At 34.6% G+C, this 12491-nt stretch overlaps 1 protein-coding gene across 5 annotated transcripts in view; it reads right to left on the bottom strand.

Annotated features, from left to right (window-relative positions):
- The window catches only part of ATP8A1 (ATPase phospholipid transporting 8A1), a 108179-nt gene that overhangs the window by 4960 nt on the left and 90728 nt on the right, over positions 1-12491 (bottom strand). For all 5 annotated transcript variants that reach the window (XM_038178298.2, XM_038178299.2, XM_027457162.3 and 2 more), the window contains 3 exons: positions 6941-7029; positions 6459-6551; positions 292-383 (listed from right to left, as the gene is read on the bottom strand). In XM_038178298.2, coding sequence (XP_038034226.1) covers positions 292-383; positions 6459-6551; positions 6941-7029 — 274 coding nt within the window. The remainder of the gene's footprint in view (positions 1-291; positions 384-6458; positions 6552-6940; positions 7030-12491) is intronic.

Raw genomic sequence — 12491 nt, 5'->3', positions numbered from 1 at the left:
GCTTAAAGTTTGAAAAATTAACTGAAAAAAAACTATAAAATTTAACAAAAAATTATTGACTTATATCATTTGTGAAAGATAATGCTAAGATATTAAAAAAGTCCTATCCAAAGCGGTGATACAAAATAAAAAGAGAAATTTTAAAAGGTGCATTCCAGAAAGATGTACTGAAAGCCACTGTGACAAATATTAAGATACTGAATCTTTACTATACACAAATGCAGTGAAAGGTAGTGTTTTACCTCCATACTATTAAAATATACTACTTTTTCTTTGTAAGTGAACACTTACGAAGCAAATTTTGCTGCAGAGAATCAGAGCGATACAAGTTCACATGGTTCTTCTTAAAAACATTCTTCAGTAGTTGGGCTCTTTCAGTTAAGCTAGAAAGAAAGCAGATACATGTGAAAAAATTACTTACTAATTACAGTATCCCTTTACCTTTGAGTCCGTTAAACAAGAATTAGTTATTAAAAGAGAAATGATCTTTTAAAAATTATTTTTACCTGTGCCTGAATTAATTACTAAATGGATGATTAAAAGCTTGTGGAAGGGGCAGAATAGGATGTCCAGATCCCTTGTATTGTTTTTATTTGTTAAAGTAAATGCAAAACATCTGTCAGAAGTACTGTCGTGCACTGACAAAACAAATAAGTGAATAATATTGTAAATATTTGAGCGTGACTCCTTTGGAAACATGTGGTGTAAAGGGAAGGCATTGGGCTCTTAGCTTCTACTGAAACAGTACCCCAGAGTGTGATAGGAAAGGAAGATGGAGGGAAAGTCACACCTGTTGCTATCAGCTCTGTGTACAGAAACATATTTCATATCAAAACATTTAATATTTTCCATGAAAAGTTATTTAACAAGGTATAGTTTCCATTAAACTCTGGAGTTTGTTTTTCTGGAGGTCATACCTAAATAATGGGCTACTATTACTACTAGAAGTGGGTCACTTCAGCCCATCTCCTTTCTAGAGCAGTACCGACTCTACCAACTCTGCTATTTTATGTGTTTATTATGCTCTGATATGATCCAAAAGGATTTCCATTTCAGCCTACATAGAAAACACAAGTATTACACTGGTTTTAGACCAACTGAGGCTCAAGGGACAGCTGAATCCTGTGAACTGTAGTGAATGTGTCAGGTTTCATTGCAGTTCATCTCTCTTACATTTAAAGTCCTTTCAAATAGGATTCTACATTACTAAATAAGTAACAGATGGACTAGCCATAGCAAAGAAAGTTCACAATTTTGGTAATGTATGGAAGATGCATAGGGACTATGTTAAAAAAAAAAAACAAAACAACAACAAAAACACTTTCATTTCTTGCTCTAAATTTGATATTCAATGTGAATTAGAGCTTGTGTTTCAGAAAAACACAAACCTGTCATTTAACCATTTCCAATGCTGGAAAATCCAGTCACTCCCTATGTAAACTGGTCTAAAACTGATTTAATTTACTTATTCATTCTGAGTGTATAGTGATTTGATTTTGTGAGTTCTGCTAGATTATCCAAGTTGTCTCTGTGTAAGGACGTGGCATGTATAATGGATTTCACATGCCTAACTTCAGTGAGTTATGACCAGTAAAATTAATCCTTTAATATTACCGCCAATTAGCTAAATAGACTACCTTCCCTAACTACCTGCCAGACTAAATGGTAGGAATGGAATTTGATTCCTTCCCTTCCTAGAGTAGCATTCAAACCATTATATTAGAAATGCTTGTTTTTCGTTCATTGAGCACTTAATTTTTCTAGATAAAATTGAACCATTGGCTTAAACTGGAGAGACTGGTGGTCTGTTAGCCCTTTCTGTTTCCCTCCAATCTGATGTTTAAAGAATATGCCAGAAGGTCAGAGCCTGGCTCTTCTATGTTGGAAGAGGGAAATAAACTTACATCCCCACATGCATAGAGGAAGGCTAACTGTAAAATCTACAGGGTAAGAGGATGGGTGTGGTAAACTGTTTCTTTGGCCATGTTTTGAATAGAATGGGACTTGTAAAAAGGAATTAGGTACCAATTGCAGGAAAGCAGTCAGCATCTGCTGAGCCAAAGTCCCAAGAATGGAGAGGTCAGAGTATTGAGATACATCTTACTCTCCATGTTTTCATAAGCTTTTTTTTTTTTTTTTTTTTAAAGTAATGTTTTCCTCTTCACTGCTCCACTAAGTAGTGTAGGTTTTTAGTTCACTGCTATAACTACTAAAGTGACTAGATTACTAAAAAACAAATTAAGGACTGAAGTTTAAACCAAAAAGACTCACAAGGTAAATTAATAAATAAATAAATACCTTTACGTAAATGGGAGGGCAAAGAGGTGAAAGACCATATGAAAACATTGATAAAGGTGTCAACTGTATCTCCTTTGCAACACATCTGAGAAACCTTTCTTAAAATTAACTGAAAACAGATTTTTTTTTCGTTTGACAAATTCTGTTTTCTAATACAAAGCTATTTTTTGTAGGAACAAAAGCACAGCAGACCTACTGCAGCATTTTGGTATCATCACCACATAACCCTGATTTCAGACTGAAATATTCAGATTGCCTAAATGCTAAGCACTGAAAATACTGCCTTAAGTTTTACGTGAATATAAAGTATGCACATTTGTTAGTTTATGTATAATGAAGTTTCCATTGCATAGATCCAATTGCTGGTACAGAAAATACAAATAAAGTAGGAAATATATTTTGGAAAACAAAAGTGCTCCCAACTATTCAGGCGTCAAATTCTGATCTGTTTTTATACTTGAGGAAATAGTGAAAGCCCTTTATTATGAATCGCCTTTTCGCTATGCTAAACTTTTAAAAATCTTCACGTGAAGTCAAGAAAACATGTTTTCATAATTAACCAATGATAAATCAGCAACTAAACGACTTTGTTCATTATGTGTACCTATAAGGAAAATCTGAATATTAATTATATTTGAACATGCCATATACACTTACAGGAAAAAAAATTACTACTTCATATATTCCTGATCAACCATTTGGCTGGTTTAAAAAAAAAATTAAAGTGGCTTGAATGAAAAACAATTACTGTATGAAGCAGCATTTGTGGTATCTCCAAAGACACAAGTTAGGGCCGTTACTTGTGTTATTTTTAGTCTATTATGTTACTTTTAGTCTATAAAATATAAAAATATTTCTATAAGTATTGATATTGTTGTTTCTACTTGAACATTATATACTAGGTATCAGAAAAGCTTTTTTTTTTGAACTATGGTTTGTACACAAAAAATATGCTCTTATTTTAGTCATTTCAATTTTAAGTGTAAACAGCTTTGTCACATCTGTTACTATGTCTTTAATTATAAAAATCATACTTTTTGTAACATAAATTTGCTACTTCACTGAAGCTGGTCTGTTCTTTAAGCTAAAGTAAATGTTATTCCCACATAAAGTTTACTTTCTATTAGAAAAGCTAGTGTCCTGGCTTTGGCTGTGATAGTGTTAATTTTGTTCCTACTAGCTGTTACGTTGCCATGTTTTCGATTTAGGATGAGAATAATGTTGATAACACACTGATGCTTAGTTGCTGCAGAACGGTGTTTACACAGAGCCAAGGGCTTTTCAGCTTCTCATGCTGCCCTGCCACCCAGGAGTCTGGGGATGCACAAGGAGCTGGGACAGGACAGAAGCAGAAGAGCTGACTCAGACCAGCCAAAGGGATATTCTATGCCACATGGAGTGATGCTGGACAATAAAGCTGGTGGGGGCTGGCCAGGGGTGGGGTGCTGCTGCTCAGGGACTAGCTGGTCATCAGTCATCAGGTGGTAAGAAATTGCATTATGCATCACTTGTTTTGTATATTTTATCAGCATTTTATTATTATTAGTTTCCCTTCCTTTTCTGTCCTATTAAACTGTTTTTATCCTAACCCATCAGTTTTACCTTTTTCTAATTCTTTCCCCCATCCTTCTGGCAGGGGAGTGAACAAATGTGTGGTACTTTAGTCTGCCAGGCTAAACTACAACATCATGTAAAACCTACACCTTCTTACTCAAGATATGTTCTTACATAATGGCTAAATATATGTGACAAAAAAACATTTCAATGTGTTACCTACATAAGGATAGAATAAATTATTTGTGGCTATTTATTGGGAAAAAATCTGATCACGTGTTCTTTACCAAACAGGAAACAACAGGGATGCTCTTACTGAGTCTTCAGTGGTAATGGCTAAAATACCTTTTCAAATCAGCACTGGTAAAATATGAAGGATGACAGATCTTAAGATTGCATCAGCCTGTCCTTCTTATAAAACATATCATAGAATCATAGAATATCCTGAGTTGGAAGGGACCCTTAAGGATCATCAAGTCCAACTCTTGACACCGCACAGGTCTACCCAAGTTCAGACCATGTGACTAAGTGCACAGTCCAATCTCTTCTTGCTAAAATACAGTCAGGATCCTTAAAGAACAATACTTTAAATTATTTCAACCTAAATGACATTTTTATTCTAGTTTTAAGAAAACAGATGAAGGTGCAAATTTGGAAATTAAACAGAAAATTCCCATCCCAAGACTGACAGGAAAACATCAAAAGGTTAAAGCTTTACCATCTTAGTTACAGAATCACAAAATCATAGAATATCCTGAGTTGGAAGGGACCCACAAGAATCATTGAGTGCAATCCCACTGGCTCCACGTATTTAAATGTGTGCCATATCAGGTCAACAGAGTTCTAAAAATTTTGAAACAAAAATATTCTAGCTGAAAAAAAAGCAATTAAAATTAACACATATATTTCACTAATAACATGAAAATTAACACTAATATTCAAATGCCATCTAATTGTAGCATCTAGCCAATGAAAGAAGCCTGGCCAGTTCTTTGTGGAAGCTGACCCTCTAATTTTGTGTTGTAGTATTTTTAAGATGGGAATGGACAGGGTGAAACATTTCCTGAATTATCTTTCTCACTACTTCAGTTTTGTCTTAATCAAAGTGTTTCGTTATCTTCTGAGAGCCTGCATTTTAGGCTACTTGGCATTTCATGAGAACAAAACTTTTTCTATTCCAATATAGAATGGTATTTCCAGAATTATGCACACTAGAAAAATATTAGTTGGTGTGGAAGAATATACAATAAGATTGTCAAAGATGATTAACTGGACTCACACAACAAGTGCTACCACTCAAAAATATAAAAGTCCCATGTGCATATTTAGAACTGAAGATGAGGACATTCCTTGCCAATTTAATTACTCTGCATTGTTAACTAATTAACCCAGGTTTTTGCAACGTAGATGCTAAAACAAAAAAGTTAGAATAGTTCAATCAAGTTTCTGAAGGTATAAGTAACTCAGTCCATGAGACCATCTCCTTAACAAAGGAAACATTCTCCTTAAAGAAGGAAATTTTGGCTCTATTACCTGAATTAATAACAATAATAGAAAACATTGATGAAACAAATCCCTAGCAGATACTAAGGTGTTTAACATCCATTGATTTTGCACGAGAGGCAGATGCTTATACACGTCAAAGAATACAGGTTCAGAAAATGACTTTGTGGAGAATGAATGGATCTAAGGAAGATATTTGGGCAGATAGCTAAAGCAATCTTCATGAAGCCCTCCTAGCTATTTAATTGTGAGATTAAGAAATAATTACAAAACCATTGGTGAAAGCACCAAGTTCCTACGGCCTAAATAACAAAGACGTGGAAGGAATTCTGTGGGATGAAGGAATAGCATACTGCCTACACAATGGAAATAGCTGAGTTTGAGAACACGGGATAAGTCTTGGGAATGCAAGTTCAGAACATTGAAAAGGTACAATACCGTAGTTTCTTTTACATCTATAAGATGGTCCCCTTTCAGTACTTTCTAGTACTAATATCTGCTTTCTTTTTTTGTTATTCTTTTACAACTTTTATCTTTGCAAAAGAGAACAAAGCATATATTGCTTTCTGGCTCGGAGCTCAATAAGAGAATTCTTGTGGGGTGTCAAGTTGAAGTTATTTCTTACCTCGTATAAATTAGTCAAACTAGTTTGCTCTTGACTGGCATTAGATACAATGCCAGCTTGTTCTATTTAATTTCAGCAGATTCTGGACAGATTTTGCTGGTTATCAATATGCTACCAGGCAGGTAGTTTTTATTTATTTATTTATTTATTTATTTATATTTTTTATATGCTTAGGCCTGATTTATAACTGTATTAGAAAATGATGCAGGTTTAAACTCCCTTTGCCTTGGCTGGTAATACAAAGTGACAGAATTAAAATTTTATCATCTAAGCGTATGAAAAATCACGCAGGCTGAGTAGACCTGAAACCTTTTTACAGATACCTACACTGAATTTGTTTATCTCTATTTACTTGAAAATTCTACTTGATTTTGGAAAGTAACCTTTTGCCTTTGATACGTGTATGAGCCTGATGATATTTAGCATTATTATTATTATTTTTAAATGAAAGACAACGACCTACAGATTTTTACAGTACCTCTTGCCATGCACAACTGCCCCAGGGTCCTCAGACTTCGCTTCCAACTCCTGAACTTCATCTACCAGTGTCTTAAAAGTAGCTCTTTTTACCCTGTAATACAAAATACTCCCAGATTTACTTTTTGAAAGTAAAAGATCACATTGTTTTAGCACTTATCTAAGCATTCAGTATAAAAATCCTTTTTTCCAGGTAACTGAATTACACTTTAAAAGAAGAAATATAATAAAGCAAGTCTAAGTAATATATTTATCAGCTGCTCTTGCAAAGCAGACACAAATATTTTATTTTTAAAACACATTACAATTACTGAAGGATTTAAAATTAATAGCATTTGTAACCAGGTTTGTCTAAAACAAGGTGAAAAACAGTTTTATATAATTACCAGAGCTGATCTTTACTTGCTTTTGTTATAGTAGTAATTAGAACACATGCTTAAAGTCAGTAATTTTTCCCATAAACATCAGCATTTCTGTACTCACACTTTGTATACTACATCAAAAAGTAAAGCTGTCATAGGAATACATAGAAGTCCCATCCAAAATACTCCAGAGCTGAACATCATAGCTGCCTGGAAAGAAAAAGCACAAAATGTGTTGAGGTGATGATGAGAACTAGAAAAAAATAACAACACACAAATAACCATAGAAATTTTAATGACTTGATTGAGGGCATCAAAATCAAGTTTAAATGAACCTCTGATGTAAAATACAGCTTTAACACCTTTTAAAATCCCTTGACATGATATAGAAACCCAGCAGACTGTAAGAACTAATTCATGTTAAGAAGCTGGTAGAAAGATCACGCTGCTTAGCAATTTGAGGGAGGGAGAACCTACTCCTCCACAACACTGCTCTATACCACTATGCTGATTGTAGACATTTCAGATTTATTGACCCCCTTGCTCCCGTTCCCCAATTTTTGTCAATACATCATGAGTACCATCTCTCATTTGCAATCAGCCCTAGCAGGTATAATGAATACTGAACCTTGCTATGGATACTGGACACTGTTACAATCATTTCACATTATAATTCAGATTGAAGTTGAGCTATCTCCATTGTTCCCACACTGCTACAGGTTCCTGTGCAACAAACTACTTAATAATGAGATGTAACAACTAATTATAAATTAAGGAAGTATGCAACTTCTTAACTTAGTGTTAAATGAAGATCTAACATGCTAATGCATGGTGAAATACTTGCAAAACATGTTACTGTTCTATGTAGTTGTATGCTTCCACTTTTATACCCTGTCCTACATGTATATTACTACATAAATATTTCTTTTTATAACTTGTCTGTTAACATACTAAAAACTAAAAACAAAACAAATATCGTAACACATGGACATTAAAAGAAAAAAACATTAATCGACCCTTGTAATACAAGTGTGGCTGCAAGGAATTAACAAAGCATATTAATGACAGATTGTTCTGCAGACAATATTCAAAATAATTTTGTAATGGAATTAATGCACAGAGATTGGAAGTAACATTGCTACAACAGTGATACCCTTTGAAATCTTTGTTTCATTACTGTGCGACTAACTCCTTTTAAGGAAATTTAAACCTTAGTACCTGAGTAAACAATCTGAAATTTTACTAATATCAATGAGCAGAAAAATGAAGGTAGCTTGTGGCAGCTGAAGTCTGACTTCTGAATGCACATCCCCGAATATTTTAGAATTACACTTGGTACGTTATGTGTGTAAAAACAAAAATGAATTATTTTCAGAATAAAAATCTCTTTCGCATACAGGCAAAAACTCTTATTCGTTTTGTTTTTGTATTCAAACTCCCAGTGATTCTTTGTATTGTATCTGTAAAGTATTAGTATGTATTTGAACTTAAAGTCTGGTAAACTTCTGACAGCTATAGGACATAGATACTGCCCTGAGATTTTAGCAATTATTTTTGCCAACAGCTGTCAGCAAAGGTACAAATACTGAGCAGTGACAGGTTCAAAAAAAACCAATTCACAGCTTCAAGGCGAAGGGGGGGAGAGAGAAGGAAAATTTTCTATCAGGATGTGGAGAAAATGTATTTACACAGTCCTTTTATAAGCAAAACAAGACTTAGGACTTACATGATTAAATATTAATTTCTTAAAACAACAGCTAAACAGCTAACAGGAAATGTCTATCACAACTACATTTTGCAATATCTTTTCTAATTAAGTAATAATTCAGAGAGACTAACAGTTTCCGAAACAAAACCAAAATGCAAAAAAAATGCAACTTGAAGGAATTAGAACTGTTCCTTCCTATTATTAATAACATTTTGGTAATTTCTAGGAACACAGCTAAGAGCTGTTCTAGCATTAGCCTCCCTGTATTAAATGTTTGCTGGTGAAACAGCAAAAGTGATAATGTAGGTCTTAGGATGTTAATTCTGACCATTGTAATGCTAACTATGAATGAAGGAACAACTGGCGCCTACTATTCAGTCCATCCAGCCTTTGGCTTTACAAATGAACAACATGAATTGAGGAAAAAAAAAGTTTTTCTGTGTCATATTTGAAAGCCTGTCAGATTTTTTTTCTTTTACAGAGTTAATCCAAACCTAAAAGATTTAAAGCCGACATTCGCATTAAAGACAGAGGGCCTCTTTGTATTTTTTGGACGAAGAGGGGAAAAATAAAATCCCACAGAGGTATTTCCTTCCTTTCTGTACAAGAAAGCTCCCCCCTCACTCTGTAGAAAACATTTTTGTCTCTAACTTTTCACATCTCTCTACACATAGGCAGGTCATCTGGGAAATGGCAAACCAATCCTTTTCAGACAATGGCACTAACAGGAGCAGCCTGTTCTGGGGCCGGACTCTGGCTGCCTCTGTTCGTGGTTTACAAATTGTTCCTAATGTGAGAGATTTGTGGTCTATGCCAAGTTTTAGGCCTTGTGAAACCAAATGGAATCTGCCACAAAAGTGGCTCCCAGGGGAATTCAGAAGTAATCCAAAATGAGAGCTGGAAAGCCTAGGTTATTGTAGGACTAACAAATCCTGCAGGGAGGATAAATAATTTGTTGTCTGCATAGTTCATATTCAATATTAGGACTTTCTAAAAATGAAAGAAATTTGCCTGTTCAGATTTTTATACTGGTTCTCTCTCTCTCTCTCTCTCTTTTTTTTTTTTTTTTTTAAGTACTGAAAATTATCTGCTTTCGTGATTTAGCGGCAGATTAGAAATCGTGGATGTAAAATATTTTTAATTCACAGATGTATATGTACTATTAGAAAATTACATGCCAAAACGAACAGAAAATATTTCCTTTCTCTTCACTATGAAATGTTGTGCTGAAATAGCTATCTCAGATTTTAGAAACGACAGTCTTCTAAAAGCAAAGAGAGAGATGAAAAGAACAGTTGCAGTTTATTTCAGGTACCATCTAAGTACATACCCTCTCCCTATAAACCAGAGAATATTAAAATAATACCTCCTCAACATCATCAGACCAACTGTTTCTGTCCTCAACAACCTACAGAGACTACTTCTCTAGTTTTAGTTATCTGCACGTGTTTGTCTTCATACATGTCAAAATACTTACTGTTGTAATACTAAAACAGATTTGCATTTAACTCCCAGGGCAGTGAACTCCCTACAAGGAGTTATAGTCATGCCTGTAGTGTTTCTTTGCTCTTTAGAGTTTAAAAAACATCTCACAGGTCCCATTCAGTAGAAACTTTGCTCATTAGGTATATTAAAAAGGCAGTCATCCCATATTCTGAAAATGCATTCAAAGGCAAAACAGAAAGTAGCACACAGTTAAGAAGCGGGTAACTGGATATTTGCAGGCAGAATCTCTAAGTTTTTACTTGAACAAATCCCCTGTGAAACAACAACAACAACAAAAGTACAGTACATGCCTTCATTTTTTCCCTAGCTCCTCGTATTTTCTTCAGCTACGGATACTACTAGCCCATTAGCGAGACCACTGATTTTCCTCACTGCAGATGGGTAATAAAGGGTGAAATGTATCCCTCAGAGGGATGAATTATGGTCCCAATTACATAAACACAAATAACATTATGAATAATAAGTACATATATAATAAAGCTCAAGGACACATGCTATAACTCCTGAAGCTTAAAGAAGCATCACTGTGGTGACACAGAGTGTATAAACATAAATGAAACCAGACAGAGCAATACAGAGACTAAACTGAGACTTAGGTCTGTCATCTACAGAAGTGTCCTTAGTGCAGCCACTTTCAATTAATATTTTAATATTCTAAGTATCTGTTGGAACACATCCTGCCTTTTCCTAGAGAGTACCTTTGTCACTCAGAGCAAAAGCCAGCATCGTTTCTTCTAGTCCAAAAAATATTGGATTACTCCACAGAAAGTGGAACAGCAGAAGACATCTATTTCAGTTTTCTATTCTATCATCCTTTCAGCAAAAATAAACATTACCCTGAAAGCACAGAGAAACTTAAACCTGGCTCTTGGGTAACGTTCATTTTGAGTGAGTGTTCTTGTCATTTAACTGTTATATAAATGGATGCTTTAAAAAAAAAAACAAAAAACAGTGATATAAGGGTCTAACTGTATGAGGTAGTTGAGGTTTGTGGATCATCAGATTTGCATTCATCTCTAACCTCAGTAAAGCACTTGAGTCCAGAAAGAGATTAAATAAAAGACTGAACCATTTTAGATGTTCTTGTGACTAGCTTCGGAGTGTTTGTTCTTTTTTTCCTTTGTGAATTCATTGATACGTAATTCTGTCCTTGCATTTTATGAAAGCCTAGGTTATAGGAAAAGGTATTTATCCTTTGAGAAAGGATCTCAAACCCATAATGGTAAATTTTGGTGCCAGGAATAACTGTTATGAAGAGATGTTATCAGTTATTATTTCTGTTGACTTCAGACAGAAATAGGGATGAAAGTGCTTTCAAACGCAGAAAGCAAGAAAAGAATAAAGAAAAAAAAAGCCTTATAAGAAATATTAATACTTGGAAATTTTTCCCAAAAATCCAAGAGAAAAAAGAAGTTTCCCAGAATTTAGGAAGAGAAGCAAGTTTTTTTTTTTAGCAAAAGTTTGACAAAGAAGGTTGTGCTGCAGTGTGAACTAAAAGCTCTGAAAAAAAAATTCAGAAAATTAAAGAAAATTAGCCACCTGGTTTTGATACTAGACATGGTAGAAAATTTTTGCAAGTTGCGATTTGTTACATTACTTTTAATGGTGCTTGTAAGCAGAGAGTGTAAATTACTTGCAAAGAAAAGGCTAGATTTTCCTTTCGCTTCAGTTGAAAAGATTCTATAGGGGACCCATCTGAGTTGCTTGAAAGACAACATATAATATCTAGCGAGGGGGATGTAGAGCAACAATGAACAGATGAATTCTGGTGGTTCTACAGCTTTGTTACCAGGATGTGGGCTATCCAAATTGTAACAGGAATAAGGAGTAGGGAAAAAACCAAACAACTGGCTAACTCAATATAACTACACCAGGTATTAGACATTTTTCATAAATCTGGAAATAAATTTTCCAGAGATCTGAGAATGAAGTGACTTCAGTATTTGTTTACCTTATGGGGTTCAAGACAACTTTTAGAAGTACAGATTGTCAACTGAGTTATCTCCAAAGACACCTTAAAAGCAAGGCAGAGCGCTTATCTTTTTTTCATTAAATAATTTCAAGGGAATCTTTACTTTCTGAATGCTGGGGGCATTATTTATAGTTCCCCCTCTTAACACTGAGGAAAAGCACCATCAAAATTTCCTTAAAAAAGTCATTCCAGCTTATTTACTCTGCTGAATTCCACAAAAGTTATTAAACTAATACTCATCTGTTTTTAAAGATGCAAGTGACAAGAAATATCCATTAATAGCATCTCTGACTGCTGAAGCAAGAACATAGCAAAGCACAATCATTAGGTTCCTGGAGCTCATCAGCGACAATGTCCTGACCCAAGAGAAACAGAAGCCAATGAACAGAGGTGGACTGTTCAGCCTAGAGAACACAAGACTCAGGAGGTATTTACTAATGGAGACAAATGTCCGAATGGAGGGTGTAAAGAGGACTGCAGCAGGCT

The sequence above is a fragment of the Anas platyrhynchos genome, chromosome 4 (genome assembly GCF_047663525.1).
Source record: "Anas platyrhynchos isolate ZD024472 breed Pekin duck chromosome 4, IASCAAS_PekinDuck_T2T, whole genome shotgun sequence".
NCBI lineage: Eukaryota > Metazoa > Chordata > Aves > Anseriformes > Anatidae > Anas > Anas platyrhynchos.
This window is presented reverse-complemented; position numbering and strand designations above follow the sequence as displayed.